At 41.2% G+C, this 14,429-nt stretch overlaps 1 protein-coding gene and 1 long non-coding RNA gene across 2 annotated transcripts in view; both read left to right on the top strand.

Moving 5' to 3' along the window:
• Positions 1-6,439, top strand: part of MOCOS (molybdenum cofactor sulfurase) — a 53,493-nt gene extending 47,054 nt beyond the window's left edge. Inside the window, exons 14-15 of the mRNA XM_025429111.3 lie at positions 3,847-3,951; positions 6,248-6,439. Of these exons, the coding sequence (XP_025284896.1) occupies positions 3,847-3,951; positions 6,248-6,379 (237 nt within the window). The 3' untranslated portion in view covers positions 6,380-6,439. The remainder of the gene's footprint in view (positions 1-3,846; positions 3,952-6,247) is intronic.
• A 3,356-nt stretch (positions 6,440-9,795) lies between these two features.
• On the top strand, positions 9,796-14,154 carry LOC112648253 (uncharacterized). Its single transcript, XR_004817293.2, has 2 exons — positions 9,796-11,587; positions 11,669-14,154. It is a non-coding gene; the product is annotated as an uncharacterized LOC112648253 (long non-coding RNA).
• Positions 14,155-14,429: the final 275 nt, after the last annotated feature.

Raw genomic sequence — 14,429 nt, 5'->3', positions numbered from 1 at the left:
CGTTCTTCCTGCCACCACTTCAGGACCTCTGCTCAGATACCACTTCCTTGAAAAACTCTGAGTCTGCATACTACCTGCTTATTCCTTCAGGGCATACAAGGGTGGGGCTTAAGTAGGCTTTGTTCCCTGCTGTCCCTCTAGGGCCCAGAACAGTCCTGGCTGGGAGTCAGTGCTCAGTAATTGTTGAGAGAATGAATTGACAGGAAAGATAAGGAATAGCTAGGGACGGAAGGATAGGGCATCTGCACAGAATGTGCCCAGTTCTTTAGTGGGGGCATGAAACTATTTTGATAGTAGTGTTATTAATCAATGGTATAATGACTATACTGGGCTACCTTGTGTCCTGGCTCTGCACTTGGAAGGGACACCACTGTAATATCCAGAAAAGCAGTAAATTAAAACAATAAATCTTTTGAAGAATGTCAGAGGTCTGAGGTTGTGGAGGGTGATTCAATCTGCATGACGCTAAAATGTCCTAGAGAACTTCTTTTATCCATTTAACTCCCCAAACTTCCTCTTATCCTGGCAGCTGCTCCCTCTTGAAAAAAACAATCTCTTCTCTCTGTGACATTCACTCCCACAGACTTCTCACTGGCACTAGCCTTACTGCCGCCTCCCCCACCCCCTTATCCCTGACTCCTGATGTCCTCTTATTTCCTGTTGCTGTGTCCTTGTCATGTCTTTAAAACACTTGCTCTTAGGTATCCTGCCTGATATTGAGTAGGTGCTAGTCTATGTTGTTTGATAAATGAAGAGGAGGGAGAAATAAAGGAAGAAAAGAATAGGATAACGAAAGAACTAGAACTAGTTTGTTGTCACTGTCAGAAACTCACCCAGAAACCATAGCACTGTGGCTCTTCAGGTACCCCCAGAGATGTGCATACAGGGAAGATTCTTTAAGATACTTTTATGAGATGCTTTGTTTTCTTTAGGTCACTTAATAAACATTCATTAATAAGAGTGAGACTTTGCCTGCCCTTTGGCTCAATTCTTTCACGGGTAGCAATCTATTCCACAAAATACAGTAATACATGTATGCAGAGCTATGTTACAAACTTATTGTAGTGCTTATGATGTTAAATATGAAGAATTGGAGGCTATCCTACATATGCACAAAAAGGGAAACTGGTTAAATAAATTATGTTATCTTCACACAATGTGGTCCTGTGCAGACACTAAAAAGTATAAACTATAGTTAGTACTGTGCCTTTCAAAAACTAAATGCTTAAAAGACGTTTGCTGTTGCTAATACTCAGGCTGAGGCCGTTGCAATGCAAAAAGCTTTAGCACATCTCTGTGCTAAAGAGAGCACTGGGGATCATCAGGTCATAGAAACTTGGATATGTGTTGGTTTTAGAGTCACATTTAGGGAGATTGATGCTAAAAAAAGAACAAAAACAAAAAACGTTAGAGCTCAAAGAGGGTTATGTGGATTAAGACCTTTATTGCAAAATTATCGATAACAGCAAAGAGTTAAGAAACTGTTGATATGGCTTTGTAGAACAGTGAAGAACATCACCTCCCAGGAATGCCAGGCCATCCTGAACATTGCAAAGCTCAGGGATGGGGTCGTCTCTGTACAGACATGGAAGGATGTCCAAGATGTATTGTGGAGTGATGCCAACAGGGAGGAAACTCAGTGGTCTTTCAGAGTGCAGTGAGTGTGCTATGCAGGTGCATGGGGTGTCGTGTCCAGCTATAAGCTGCAGTCTGGAGTGACCTACAGCCATGTTAGTGGCCTTTGCCTCTGAGGATGGATAGAGAGGCTACTGCTAAGTGCTTTCTCATTTCTTAAAGCTTCTGTATCATTTGAGTTATTTTTCAAAGAACCTGTATGCTAGTAAACAATTTTCTACAATCCCAATGGATAAGAGTACTAGAAAAAAAAAGCTTAAATTTACAGTGTTTTTTAAAAAAATACTTTGTTTATTTATTCATGAGAGACACACACAAAGAGAGAGAGAGAGGCAGAGACACAGGCAGAGGGAGAAGCAGGCTCCACGCAGGAAGCTCGATATGGGTCTTGATCCCAGAACCCTGGGACCACGCCCTGAGCCGAAGGCAGATGCTCAACCACTGAGCCACCCAGACGTCCCAAAAATTACAGTTTTGTAAGAAAGTTGATTTCTCTGTCTTAGTGTTTGAAAAAAGTGCCTGGAAAATATCTTTCCTTCTGCCAGCTTGAGAAACTGTCTTAAGAGAGTCTTTTCACCAAAGTGACAGGATTTTTACTTCAAGTGTTGTCTGTCAGGTGGCCACTGGGGCCCGGGGCTGGTGGGACATCCCTTCTGTGGGACATCTATTCTGAGGGACATGGCTCTGCAGAGTCAGAGGGAGCCTGGCCTGGCAATCATAATGTTCTAGGCAGAGAAGGTAAAATGTTCTGTATTTGATTCTGGAGGGCTTAGTGTTCTGATCTTTTGGAAGTCTTGTTCCATATTGGGGATTCTTGTGTGTTATAATGAGAGCTTCCACTTTTGAGCATGACTAAGTGCCAGGCCTGGGCTTGACGTCTTAGAAATCACCAAATCAAGCTAAGGGGCTGGATGAGGAAATAGGGCTTTGAGAGGTCGTAGGTCTACCCTGTATTGAGGCAAGTGCTGGGCGGAGGCCCGTACAGCGCACTCCAGCTGCTTATGGAGGCCTGCGGACCTTGACTTCCGCACCACGGTGAGGGCACGCTTCCCCTGGTTTAGTGCCCACCAGCCAGGAGCGAGGGATAGGAAAGGCCAAGACACATCCAGATTTAGTTGTTTCTGATTTCAGTGCTTACTTTGCGCCCATGGGTGAGCAGAGGAGCAAAGGAGAAAATCAAGTGCCTTTGCTCTTTTTATATGTGAGACAAAAGAAGCGTCTTGTCACCGCTGAGTGCATACTTTCTTTTTTTTGTGTTAACACTTATGGGAGATTTTCTCACTTTAAAGCAATTCATGTTCATGGCAGACCAAGCAGAATAGAAGTTCTACCATATGGTATGACCCCTGTCAAGACACTGTGTATATATATATGTTTTGTTTCCTGCTTATTTCACTTATAAACGTAAATATTTCCCCTTTCATTTAAAGCTCTTTATAGGGATGCCTGGGTGTCTCAGCGGTTGAGCGGCTGCCTTTGGCTCAGGGCCTGATCCCGGATTTTCAGGATTGAGTCCCTCATGGGGCAACCTGTGGATAGCCTGCTTTTCCCTCTGCTTATGTCTCTGCCTCTCTCTCTCTGTCTGTTATGAATAAATAAATAAAATCTTAAAAAAAAAATAAAGCCCTTTATAGAGGTAATTTTAATACCTGCATGATACATACATGGAGTGTGGCCATCCTTTTCTACTCTTTGATGTTTAAGACACTCCCAGATTTCCCCTACTACAAGTAATGTGAGAAGGATCCTTGTATGTGAATCTGTGTTTGTACTTGTGGTTCTTTTCTTAGGTGAAATTCCTAGGATTGAAATTTCTGGGTCAAAGGGCATGGACATTGTAAGGTTCTTTCAGAGGACTCAGTGCTGTGTCCGTAGGTATTGATCTTCTCCCCTTTTACCCCTCCAATCAGTTATTTCTTTTCTTCCTGGGAGGATCCCCAGGATTCATTTGAAAGCCATCCAAGATTCACAACCCCTCTTTTTTTTCTCTACAAAGCCCTGAGGTGGGAGCCTTTCAGTAGATGACCAATGACCTGAGGAGGTGCCACTTTCTGGCTCCTTGCTGTTAGAATATTGAGCATTTCTGTGTGTGAGTGGGGCTGGAGACTCTACCTCTTACAACCAGTCTTCCGGACTCAGCTTCCTACCTGCACAGCAGGAGTGTCTGGTCATTTTCATGGCAACACTCTCTTTTCCCTTCTCACCTCCCAGGTTTCGGGGCCTTGTCACAGATGCCAGATGATCTGCATCGACCAGCAAACTGGGCAGCGAAACCAAAATGTTTTTCAAAAGCTTTCTGAGAGGCGCGAGAGAAAGGTAAGCATGATTGTGAACCATGGCACCTGTTTTAAGATCCTGGCTCATTATCCACACCAGAACTGTAGTTCTGAGTAATAGTGCTGAGTTAAGTTTTAGAAGTAGGGACACATCCTAAGGCTGATGGGCTACCATTAAGGTTCTGACCTCATCCACGGACCCATCTTATTTTTCCTTTCTATCACTTCCTTACTATTTTGGGTCTTATTATGTGTATTTTTGATGCTGTCAAATTTCATTAAAGGGATATTGGGTGTAAATAAGAAATAAGGAAATAAGCAAAGTAATTTTTTTGTATTGATCATTATTTTCTTCTCCATGGATGTCTCATGAGGGTAAAATGCCCCCTGGTAAGTAGTGGAGCTGCACAAATTCAGTAAATTCTACTCTCAGAAGCCTGTAAATCATCTTGAGGGTTCATATGCCCAAATATTGTTTTTGTGGAGGCCAGATTATAGAAACTGAATTTCTCACAGATTGATTCTTTAGGAAGATCTGTGTCTAGGCTAGTACTTTCTGATTTTGTTTCCCAAGAATTATAGGAAGCCAGGTAAGTAGTCAGCCTGCATGGAGCATTTCTTGAAAGTTAACTGAAATAATGTAAATATTTAATCTCTCTCCAATAGTAAGTTAGAAAGTTAACTCATAGTAAAATGTTCTGCACTGTTTCCTGTGTTTCTCCAAAACTGGGACTTGTTCTTTCTCCAAAACTGGGATTTGTTTACAGTATGTAATTGCCACAGTCTCCCTACAGGTACAGGATAGATATGGTCTGCACTTGAGTGTTTTACCAACATGTCTATGTGCTCAGTGAGGCAAGTCATTTCCCCTGGGGGTGTGGGGACCTTGGGCCTGCCATGCCAAGGGTGCTAGGGGAGGGGATGGTGGGCATGCAAGGAAATAATACTTCTTAGAATCACTGTAATTCTCATGTGCACATATCTTTTCTTTTTTAAAATAATTTTTGGAATAATTTTAGATTTACAGATAAATTGCAAAGAGAGTACAGAGAATTCTTGTGTACCCTTCACCCACATGTGCACAAATCTTAAGGAATTAATTTGGCCTCAGCCTCTAGCCTGAGGCCTGGAACATTGGGGGCGTCCAGCTGATGTTATCACAGCAATGAACAGCTCTGGGAGCATGTCACATGCTCCAAAAGGTCCTTTTTGGCTCACTTGCATTGATGGCAAACTTTGAGTAGACTCACACAGCTCTTTATTGTGGACTTTCCATCTTTATCCTAGAGAGTTTGGAGAACTTAACCTACATGATATAAAAAAAAAAAAATCACAACAAAGAAAATGCAGAGTTTTGCTATTATTTTCACAAAATAGTTTTTACATCAGGGAACAGAGCAGAAATTGGCCTGACAGTGGTGAAAAACAAAGAGCAGGATGCAAGCCCTCCTACTGGAAGCTCAGGGTATAGAGGAAGGAGAAAAAAGAATGGGTCCAGCAATAAACAGGTGTGGGGTGACTATTAGGAGAGGATAGTATGTATATATATATGTATTTTTTAAAGATTTTTTTATTTATTTATTAGAGAGAGAGAGAGAGAGAGACAAAGGCAGAGGGAGAAGCAGGCTCCATGCAGGGAGCCCGACATGGGACTCCATCCTGGGTCTCCAGGATCAGGCCCTGGGCTGAAGGCGGTGCTAAACCGCTGAGCCAGCCAGGCTGCCCTGTATGTATGTATTTTTAAGAGAGAGATCACGGGGGTGGGGAGAAGGGAGAGGCAGAAGAAGAGGGAGAGAGAGAATCCCAAGCGGAGTCCACACTTAACACAGAGCCTGACTCAGGGCTCCATCTCATGACCCTGAGATCATGACCTGAGCGAAAATCAAGAGTTGGATGCTTAACTGATGAGCTGCCCAGGCGCCCAGGAAAGGACATTTGAAACGAGAATCCTTGGTGTCTGAAATTGGGATTCTTGTTTCCCACTAGATTCTCGGACATGTCTTTAAAGATTTGACTTTATTTATTTTATTTTTTAAAATATTTTTATTTATTTATTCATGAGAGACACACACAGAGAGAGAGAGAGAGAGAGAGAGAGGGACAGAGACAGAGAGGCAAAGACACAGGCAGAGGGAGAAGCAGGCTCCATGCAGGGAGCCTGATGTGAGACTCAATCCCAGGATTCCAGGATCACGCCCTGGGCCGAAGGCAGCGGCTAAACTGCTGAGCCCCCCAGGATCCCTGATATTTGTCTTGATTTTAGTTGAACATTATTATTTACAGAATTATTTCAACTGCTCAAATAATCGAGCTTGTTGCCACTGTCTTATTCACAGGTGAACTTCGGAGTGTACCTGATGCATATGTCTTTGGATTTATCCTCCCCACGTTTCCTGTCTGTAGGATCTCAGGTGTGTCCTGTGTTGAAAGAAAATGCAGAATGCCCTGATTTACCTGCTTCTGACTAACATCAGGATGTTATCTCCTAAAAAGTTTTTTCAGCATAAATTAAAGTTTCTCTTTTACAATGATGTCTGCTTTTATTCAGATTGGCACATGGTTCAGTAGAACTCCATGTTTTGAACAAGGAGAGTTCTCTTGAGGGTAGAGAGAGCTCTTGTGGGCTTTGTGGAGCTCCTACTCTTCCCGTGTGCACTGGCCACACTGGGGGAGGGAATGTTCTGAGGCCTCTGTGCTTTCCATGAGGCAAATGCAGCACAGGGACTAGGTTGCACCCAGCAATCTTCCCCTATGTGTTTTAAGTATGATAACTTTATTTAGATGAGGTTTTTTCTTTTTCTTTCTTTTTTTTTTTTTTTATTTATTCATTTGAGAGAGAGAGAGAGAGAGAGAGCAGAAGCAGAGGGAGAACAGAGAGAGAGAGACAGAAGCAGGCTCCCTGCTCAGCAGGGAGCTCCATCCCAGGACCCTGGGATCATGACTTGAGCCAAAGGCAGACACTTAACCATCTGAACCACTCAGGCGCCCCAGGTGAGGTTTTTTTTTTTTTCCTATTGTAATTCTCTCTTGCTCTTTTTTTCGATCACTACTTTTTTTTTTTTTAGATTAAGTGTAGTTGACAGACAATGTTAGTTTCAGGTGTACAACAGAGTGATTCAACAACCCTGTATGTTATACTGTGCTCACCGCCAGTGTAGCTACCATCTGTCACCGTACAACACTATTACAATATCATTGACTATATTCCCTATGCTGGACCTTTTATCCTAGTGACTTATCTCTTTCCATACTGGAAGTAATTAGGTGAGATCTTTAATGAAGCTCCCTGGGAATACTGAACGTCTGTTTTGCCATTTCTCCACACTGTTATCTTGTCTTTAGAAAGAATCTCTGGGTGCTTTTCTCTTTTCTTTTTTAAGATTTTATTTATTTATTTGACAGAGAGCAGTGGGGAGGGGTAATGGGAAAGAGAGAAGCATACTCCCCACTGACCAGGGAGTCCAACACGGGGCTCAATCTCAGGACCCCAAGTTCATGACCTGAGCTGAAGGCAAACAACCAACAGAGCTACTCAGGTACCCTGAATTGCATTTTTTAAAAAAGAAGATATTATTTTATGGTAGTAAGAACAATTAACATGAAATCTAACCTCTTCACAAATATGTGTACAATAATTATTGTTGACTGTAGGTACAATATTTATATAGAAGATCTCTGAGAACTTACTCATCTTGCTTAACTGAAACTTTATGCCTGTCGATTAGTAACTCCCTATTTCCCCTCCCACCAGCCCCTGGCAAACACCATCACCTCTTAGATTCTGTGAATCTAAACTAGAGAGAACAAACTGATGGTTACCAGAAGAGAGGTGTGGGGGGAGTTGAGTGAAATAGATGAAGGGGAATAAGAGTACACTTATGGTCATGAGCTCTGAGGAGTGTACAGAATCGTTGAATTGCTATATTGTGTAATTGAAACTAATATAACACTGTATGTTAACTATACTGGAATTTAAAAAATTTTTAAAAAATAAGAGAAATGTCTATTCAAGTTCTCAACTCTTTTTAAAATCAGGTTATTAGTTTTTTGTTTTGCTACTGAGTTGTAGGAGTTCCTTATCTATTTTGAAGATTAACCCATTACCAAATATACAGTTTGCAAATATTTTCTTCCATTCTGTAGATTGCCTTTTCACTCTTGATTGTTTCCTTTTCCTTGCAGAAGCTTTTTAATTTGATGTAGTCCCACTTGAACATTTTTTGTTTTGTTGCCTGTGTTTTTGATGTGATATCTGTGAAATCACTGCCAAGACCAGTGTCATGAAGCTTTGCCCCTATGTTTTTTTTCTAGGAGTTTTATAGTTTAAGGTCTTATGTTTAAGTTCTTAATCCATTTTGAGTTGATTTTTGTCTATGGTGTAAGATCAGGGCCCACTTTTATTCTTTTGCATTTAGATATCTACTTTTTCCAACATCTTTGTTGAAGAGACTATCCTTTCCTCATTGTATATCTTGGCACCTGTATTGAACATCAGTTGGCTGTAGGCATGTGGGTTTATTTCTGTGTCTTCTGTCCTGTTCCATCAGCCCATATGTCTGTCTTTATGCCAGTATCCTATTGCTTTAATTACTGTAGCTTTGTAATATATTTTTAATATCAGGATATACTGTGTGGAGCCTCTAGATTTGTTCTCCTTCAGGAGTGATTTGGCTATTTGTGGTCTTTTATGGTTTCATATCAATGATATAATTGCTTTTTTATTTCTGCAAAAAAAAATGCTGTTAGTATTTTTTGATAAAGATTGGATTGAATCTGTAGATTGCTTTGGGTAGTATGGCATCTTAACAATATTAAGTCTCCTGATCCATCAACATGGGAAACATCCATTTCCATTTGTTTGTGTTTTCTTTTCTTTTGTGTGTGTGTGTGTGTTTGTTTGTGTTTTCTTTAATGCCTTTCACCATTGTTTTGCAATTGTTTTTCAATGTACAATCATTCATCTCTTTAATTAAGATTATTCCTAGGGTGCCTGGGTGGCTCAGTCAGTTAAGTGTCTGACTTTTTTTTTTAATTTTTATTTATTTATGATAGTCAGAGAGAGAGAGAGAGAGAGAGAGAGAGAGAGGCAGAGACACAGGCAGAGGGAGAAGCAGGCTACATGCACCAGGAGCCCGACGTGGGATTTGATCCCGGGTCTCCAGGATCGCACCCTGGGCCAAAGGCAGGCGCCAAACCGCTGCGCCACCCAGGGATCCCCTGACTTTCAATTTCAGCTCAGGTCATGATCTCACAGTTGTGAGATTGAGCCCTGCATTGGGTTCCACAGTGAGTATGGAGTCTGGTTGAGATTCTCTCTCTCCCTTTCCCTTTGCGTGCCCCCCCTTGCATGCACACATGCTCACACACACACACATACACACACACACACACTCTCTATTTCTCTTCTCTCTCTCTAAAAAATATTATTCCTAAGTATTTTATTCTTTTTTAAAAAATATTTTTAAAAATTATTAGAGAGAGAGAATGAGAGAGAGTGAGAGCCCTGACTCAGGGCTCCATCTCAGGATCCTAGGATCATGACCTGAGCTGCAGAAGCTTACCTGACTGAGCCACTCAGACGCCCCCCTAGTACTTTATTCTTTTTGGTGCTATTGTAAGTAGAATTGTTTTCCTAACTTCCTTTTCAGATTGTTTATTTTTAGAGTATAGAAATGCAGCTATTTTTGTATGTTGACTTTGTATCCTGCAACTTTACTAAATTCACTTACTCTAATTGATTTTTAATGGAATCTTCAGGGTTTTCTCTATATAGTATCATGTGATCTCTAAACAGGGATAATTTTACTTCTGCCTTTACAATTTGGCTGTCTTTTATATTTTTTTATTGCCCAATTGCTCTGGCCAGGCCTTCTAGGACTGTGTTAAATGGAAGTGGCAAGTGTGGGCATCCTTGCTTTGTTCCTGAACTTGGAGGAAAAACTTTCAATTTCACACTATTGAACATGATTTTAGCTGTGGGTTTTTCATATATGGCCTTAACTGTGTTGATACATGTTCCTTCTATTCCTAGTTTGTTGAGAGTTCTTATCATGAAAGGGTGTTGCATTTTATTAAATGCTTTTTCTGCATCTATTTAGATAATCATGTGATTTTTAGACTTTATTCTGTTACTATATTGCATTAACTGATTTTTGTATATTGAACCATGTTTCCACTTAAGGGATAAATCCCACTTGGTCATGGTGCATAATCCTTTTAATGTGCTTTTGGATTCATTTTGCCAATATTTTGTTGAGGTATTTTACATCTATATTCATTAGGGATATTGTTCTATAGTTTTCTTTTCTTGTGGTGTCTTTATTTGTCTTGGATAAGAGTAATGCTGGTGTCATAAAATGAGTTTAGAACTCCCTCATCTTCATTTTTTGGGGGCAGTTTGCAAAGAATTTGCTTTAATTCTTTTTAAATATTAAGATTTACCAGTGAAACCATCTAGTCTTGGGTTTTTCTCTGTTGAGAGGTTTTTTTGATTACTGATTAAATATCTATATTTTTATAGGTCTGTTCAGGCTTTATATTTCTTCATGATTTACTCTCATTAAGGTGTATGTTTCTAGGGATTTATTCACTTCTTCCAGGCTATTCATTTTGTTGGAGTATAGTTGTTAATAGCAGTCTTTGATGATCCATTTTATTTCTGTGCCATTGGTTGTAATCATTCTTCTTTCCTTCTAATTTTATATTTGAGTCTTCTCTGTTTTTTCCTTAGTCTAGTGAAGGGTTTTTCAATTTTGTTTATCCTTTCAAAGCCCCAACTCTTAGTTTTGTTGATTTTTTCTAGTGTTTCTCTATTTTCTTTTTTAAAAAGATTTTATGTATTTATTTGGGGGAGGAAAAGAGAGAGCATAAGCAGGGGGAGGGGCAGAGGAAGAGGGACAAGCAGACCCCCCTCTGAGCAGGGAACTCAACTCAGGGGTCCATCCCAGGACCCTGCGACCATCACCTGAGCCTAAGATAGAGGCTTAACCCACTGAGCCACCCAGGCGCCCGTTTCTCTATTTTCTATTTCATTTATTCTGGTTCTAGTCTGTTATTTCCCCCCATCTGCTAACTTTGGGCTTTTTTGCTTTTTTCTAGCTTCTTGGTGTGTAAAGTTAGGAAAGCCATGTTCTTTATTAAACAAATTATTTTGCATTTGATACAAGTAAAAACATTATTAGCAAAAAAAGTACCATTCATGATCTGTGGTGGCTAGTGATGCCTCCCCTTGCACTGAATGGTGATTGTGAGGAAAGGAAAAGCCTCAGTTCTATGCTCAGTGAGCATGGTGGTTCATATCAGAGGATCAGCAGACCAGAGTGCTTTGAAGGAGGTCCAAGGGTCAGGGGCACATCTGGGAGTGTGGGGGCTGGTCTGGGGGAGTGCAGAGTGGAAGGGAATGCTCTGCAAAGAAGATCAGAACAGTGCCATCTCCTCTGTGTGACAGAAAGCTGTCCAGACTAAAGCAGAATGTCCACTCCTACTCACAAGCATCTCTGGCCTCCAGGGCCTTTGGCAAAGAAAGAGATGAAAACACTATTTTGTTTTTATTTTTATTTTTTAATTTAATTTTAATTTAATTTTATTATTATTTTTATTTTTGAAAAGACCATTTGGAACCTGCCTCAAACTTGCAACTGCAGCAAGAGAAGTTAAGCCCTGCAAGGCCCACTCCAGTGAGTGCCTTTTGCTCTTTAGAGTGAATCTTGCTGTGCTCAGAAGAAGTCATTGGGACTAATATGCTCCACCTTTCTCAGCTTTTATTTATGCAGGTGAGAAGTGGTGAGTGGCCAAGGAGAGCACAGGCTGCGAGGATCCAATACATGCAGAGACCCCCACCAGAACTGAACACCAGCAGGCACTCGAATGTTCCCAGGCAGGGCACCTGCTGGGGGCCCGGCAGTGGATAAAACCTTCCCCAGGCAGGCAGAGCTCTGTGCACCTGACATCTCTGAGAATAGCCAAGGCTCCTCTCACTGCAGGGAGAGTTCAGGGCACAACTGGAAGCAGAAAGAAAGCTGGCAGACGCTTTCTAGCCATTCTTTTTGCAATTCACCTGTTTTGTGCTAACAGAATTAAATTCTATGCATCTCACCTTGCAAACTCCCAAAATAAAGTCAGAAAAAACCTCATCCTTTATGAGCAAGCTGTTGAACAGTGCTAAGCCTTCTCTGAAAAGTGAGAAAAATCACAAAACTTCATAAATCTGAGAATGAAACATTTGTGTTTCGCATGCCTCAAAGTAATTATGTTGAGTAAGCCACGTCTACCACCTCGTGGCAGCTTTCAGTCACTGCAGATTTTGTTACTTAACGGAGGCTGAAAACTAGTTCACCTTGGATGGGCAAATCCCAAAAGATGGCCAACATTAGCCCGCTTCTCTCCGCCTGGCTTCCTTTAGTGGAAGCTCTGAGAAACTTTTCATTATTGACGTTGGAATCCTCTAAAAGTTAGTTCCTGAATTATTTCTTGGTCAGATTAAGTTTCATACTGATGTGACATCAACCATTCTTTTGGAGTCTCCTGTTTTCTTAGGATCTTTTTAAAAATACTCTGCTTTTTTTGTTGTTGTTGTTGTTTTTAATTTTTTATTTATTTATGATAGTCATACAGAGAGAGAGAGAGAGAGAGGCAGAGACAGAGGCAGAGGGAGAAGCAGGCTCCATGCACAGGGAGCCCGACGTGGGATTCGATCCCAGGTCTCCAGGATCGCGCCCTGGGCCAAAGGCAGGCGCCAAACCGCTGCGCCACCCAGGGATCCCTGTTGTTTGTTTGTTTTAAAGATTATTTATTTATTCATTCATGAGAGACACACAGAGAGAGGCAACAGACATAGGCAGAGGGAGGAGCAGGCTCCCTGCGAGGAGCCTGATGTGGGACTCCATCCAGGACCCTGGGTCATGACCTGAGCTGAAGGCAGACACTTAACCACTGAGCCACCTGGGTGCTCCTTAAGTACGTTGCTTTGAATTGGCTGTTTGGTCAAGCAGATCTCTGTCTACCTGCCTCTCTCTCTCTCTCTCTTATTTTAATATCTAGAAACTGGGCTCCATAGAAGATCCGGATTTTGTGTGCGTGAAGCTTGAGCAATGTAAAAATCATTCTTAAGAAAACCATAAAAAAAAATAGGCACAAAAAGGGACGTTACCATGCATGTGAAAGGAAAGGGCTTTGGAAGGCATCTGTGCAGATGAGAGGCTTAAGCCCTGTGACTTTTGCAAGGAATCCACCTTTGCCTGGTTTACTTGCAGCTCTCCTTTCCCACTGCAACTGAGCACCACTCTAACTCTCAAGGGCTGCTTTGTTCCTGCTTTTTGTAGTTTACAGGATAAACCACATTTTATTCACTTTCTAAAATAGCCGCGTAAGGACCTGTCCTGTTTTTTCTCTCCCACCTGTGGCTGGAAACAAATTGTGTCATCATCACTCTGAGATATTGACTCGCCCTGGACACTATAGGCTCTGGTTGGGACCAAGATCCCGGATTTCCTTCCCAGCTAGTGTCTGATGTTGCAGGAAGTGTATTGCTATAGACTGAATGCTTTTGTGCCCATCCCCCCCTTTCATGTGCTGAAACTTAACCCCTAATGTGATGGCATTAGGAAGGGAGGCCTTTTGGAAGCATGAGAACAGAGCCTCGTGAATAGGATTGGTGCCCTTATAAAAGAGACCTCAGAGAGCTTTCTTCCCCCATCTGCCCTGTGAGGACACAGCGAGAAGATGGCCATGTATGACCAGCAAGTAAGATCTCACCAGACACCAAACCTGCCAGCACCTTGATCGTTGACTTCTAGCCTCCAAAACTATAAGAAATAAATTTCTGTTGTTTATAGGCCACCCAGTCTGTAATATTTTGTTATAGCAGCCAGAATGGACTAAGACTCATGTGTAGTTATCAAAAAGTGTTACTCTGTCATCTCCTACTGAGGGACAAGGAAATATTACCTCACGTTTATCCACAGTCTGGTAAAATACAGGTTTTTGTTTGTTGTTGTTGTTTTTTTAAGGCTAACTAGGGAGCTAGTTAAAACTTTTTAAGCAGAAAAGATGAAGTCAGCTTATGGAGAAGGATTGGAAATTCGACCCTCTACCCCTGAAGCACAATTGCTTTCCAGTGGCTGAAGTCAGTGCACACTTTTCGTACTCTAAACATTTGGCATACCTCAAAATGGTTTTCACAATGTTAAGTGGATGCCTAGTTGCAGTTATGTATTATAAGTAATTAAAATATGCCCCTATTGAAGGATGTTTCCAGTTTTTAATTTTATAAGTAAGACAGCAATATACTCTGCTTTTAAACATGGCTATTTCTGTATTTACTTATTTATTTTTGCTTCTGCTAAATTAATTCTCTAAAAACCTGAGTGGGATTCCAAGACAATAACTATGAAGATATTGCTAGGTATAGTCATAACGTTTTCCAATAGAAATGTACCAGTTTATTTTTATTTTTTAAAAAAGGTTTTATTTACTTATTTGAGAGAGAGAGAGCGCGAGCAAGAGAGCAAGCATAAGGTG

This window comes from Canis lupus, chromosome 7, assembly GCF_003254725.2.
Source record: "Canis lupus dingo isolate Sandy chromosome 7, ASM325472v2, whole genome shotgun sequence".
Classification (NCBI taxonomy): domain Eukaryota; kingdom Metazoa; phylum Chordata; class Mammalia; order Carnivora; family Canidae; genus Canis; species Canis lupus.
Note: the sequence above shows the minus strand (reverse complement) of the source record. Positions and strands in the feature narration are given on the sequence as shown.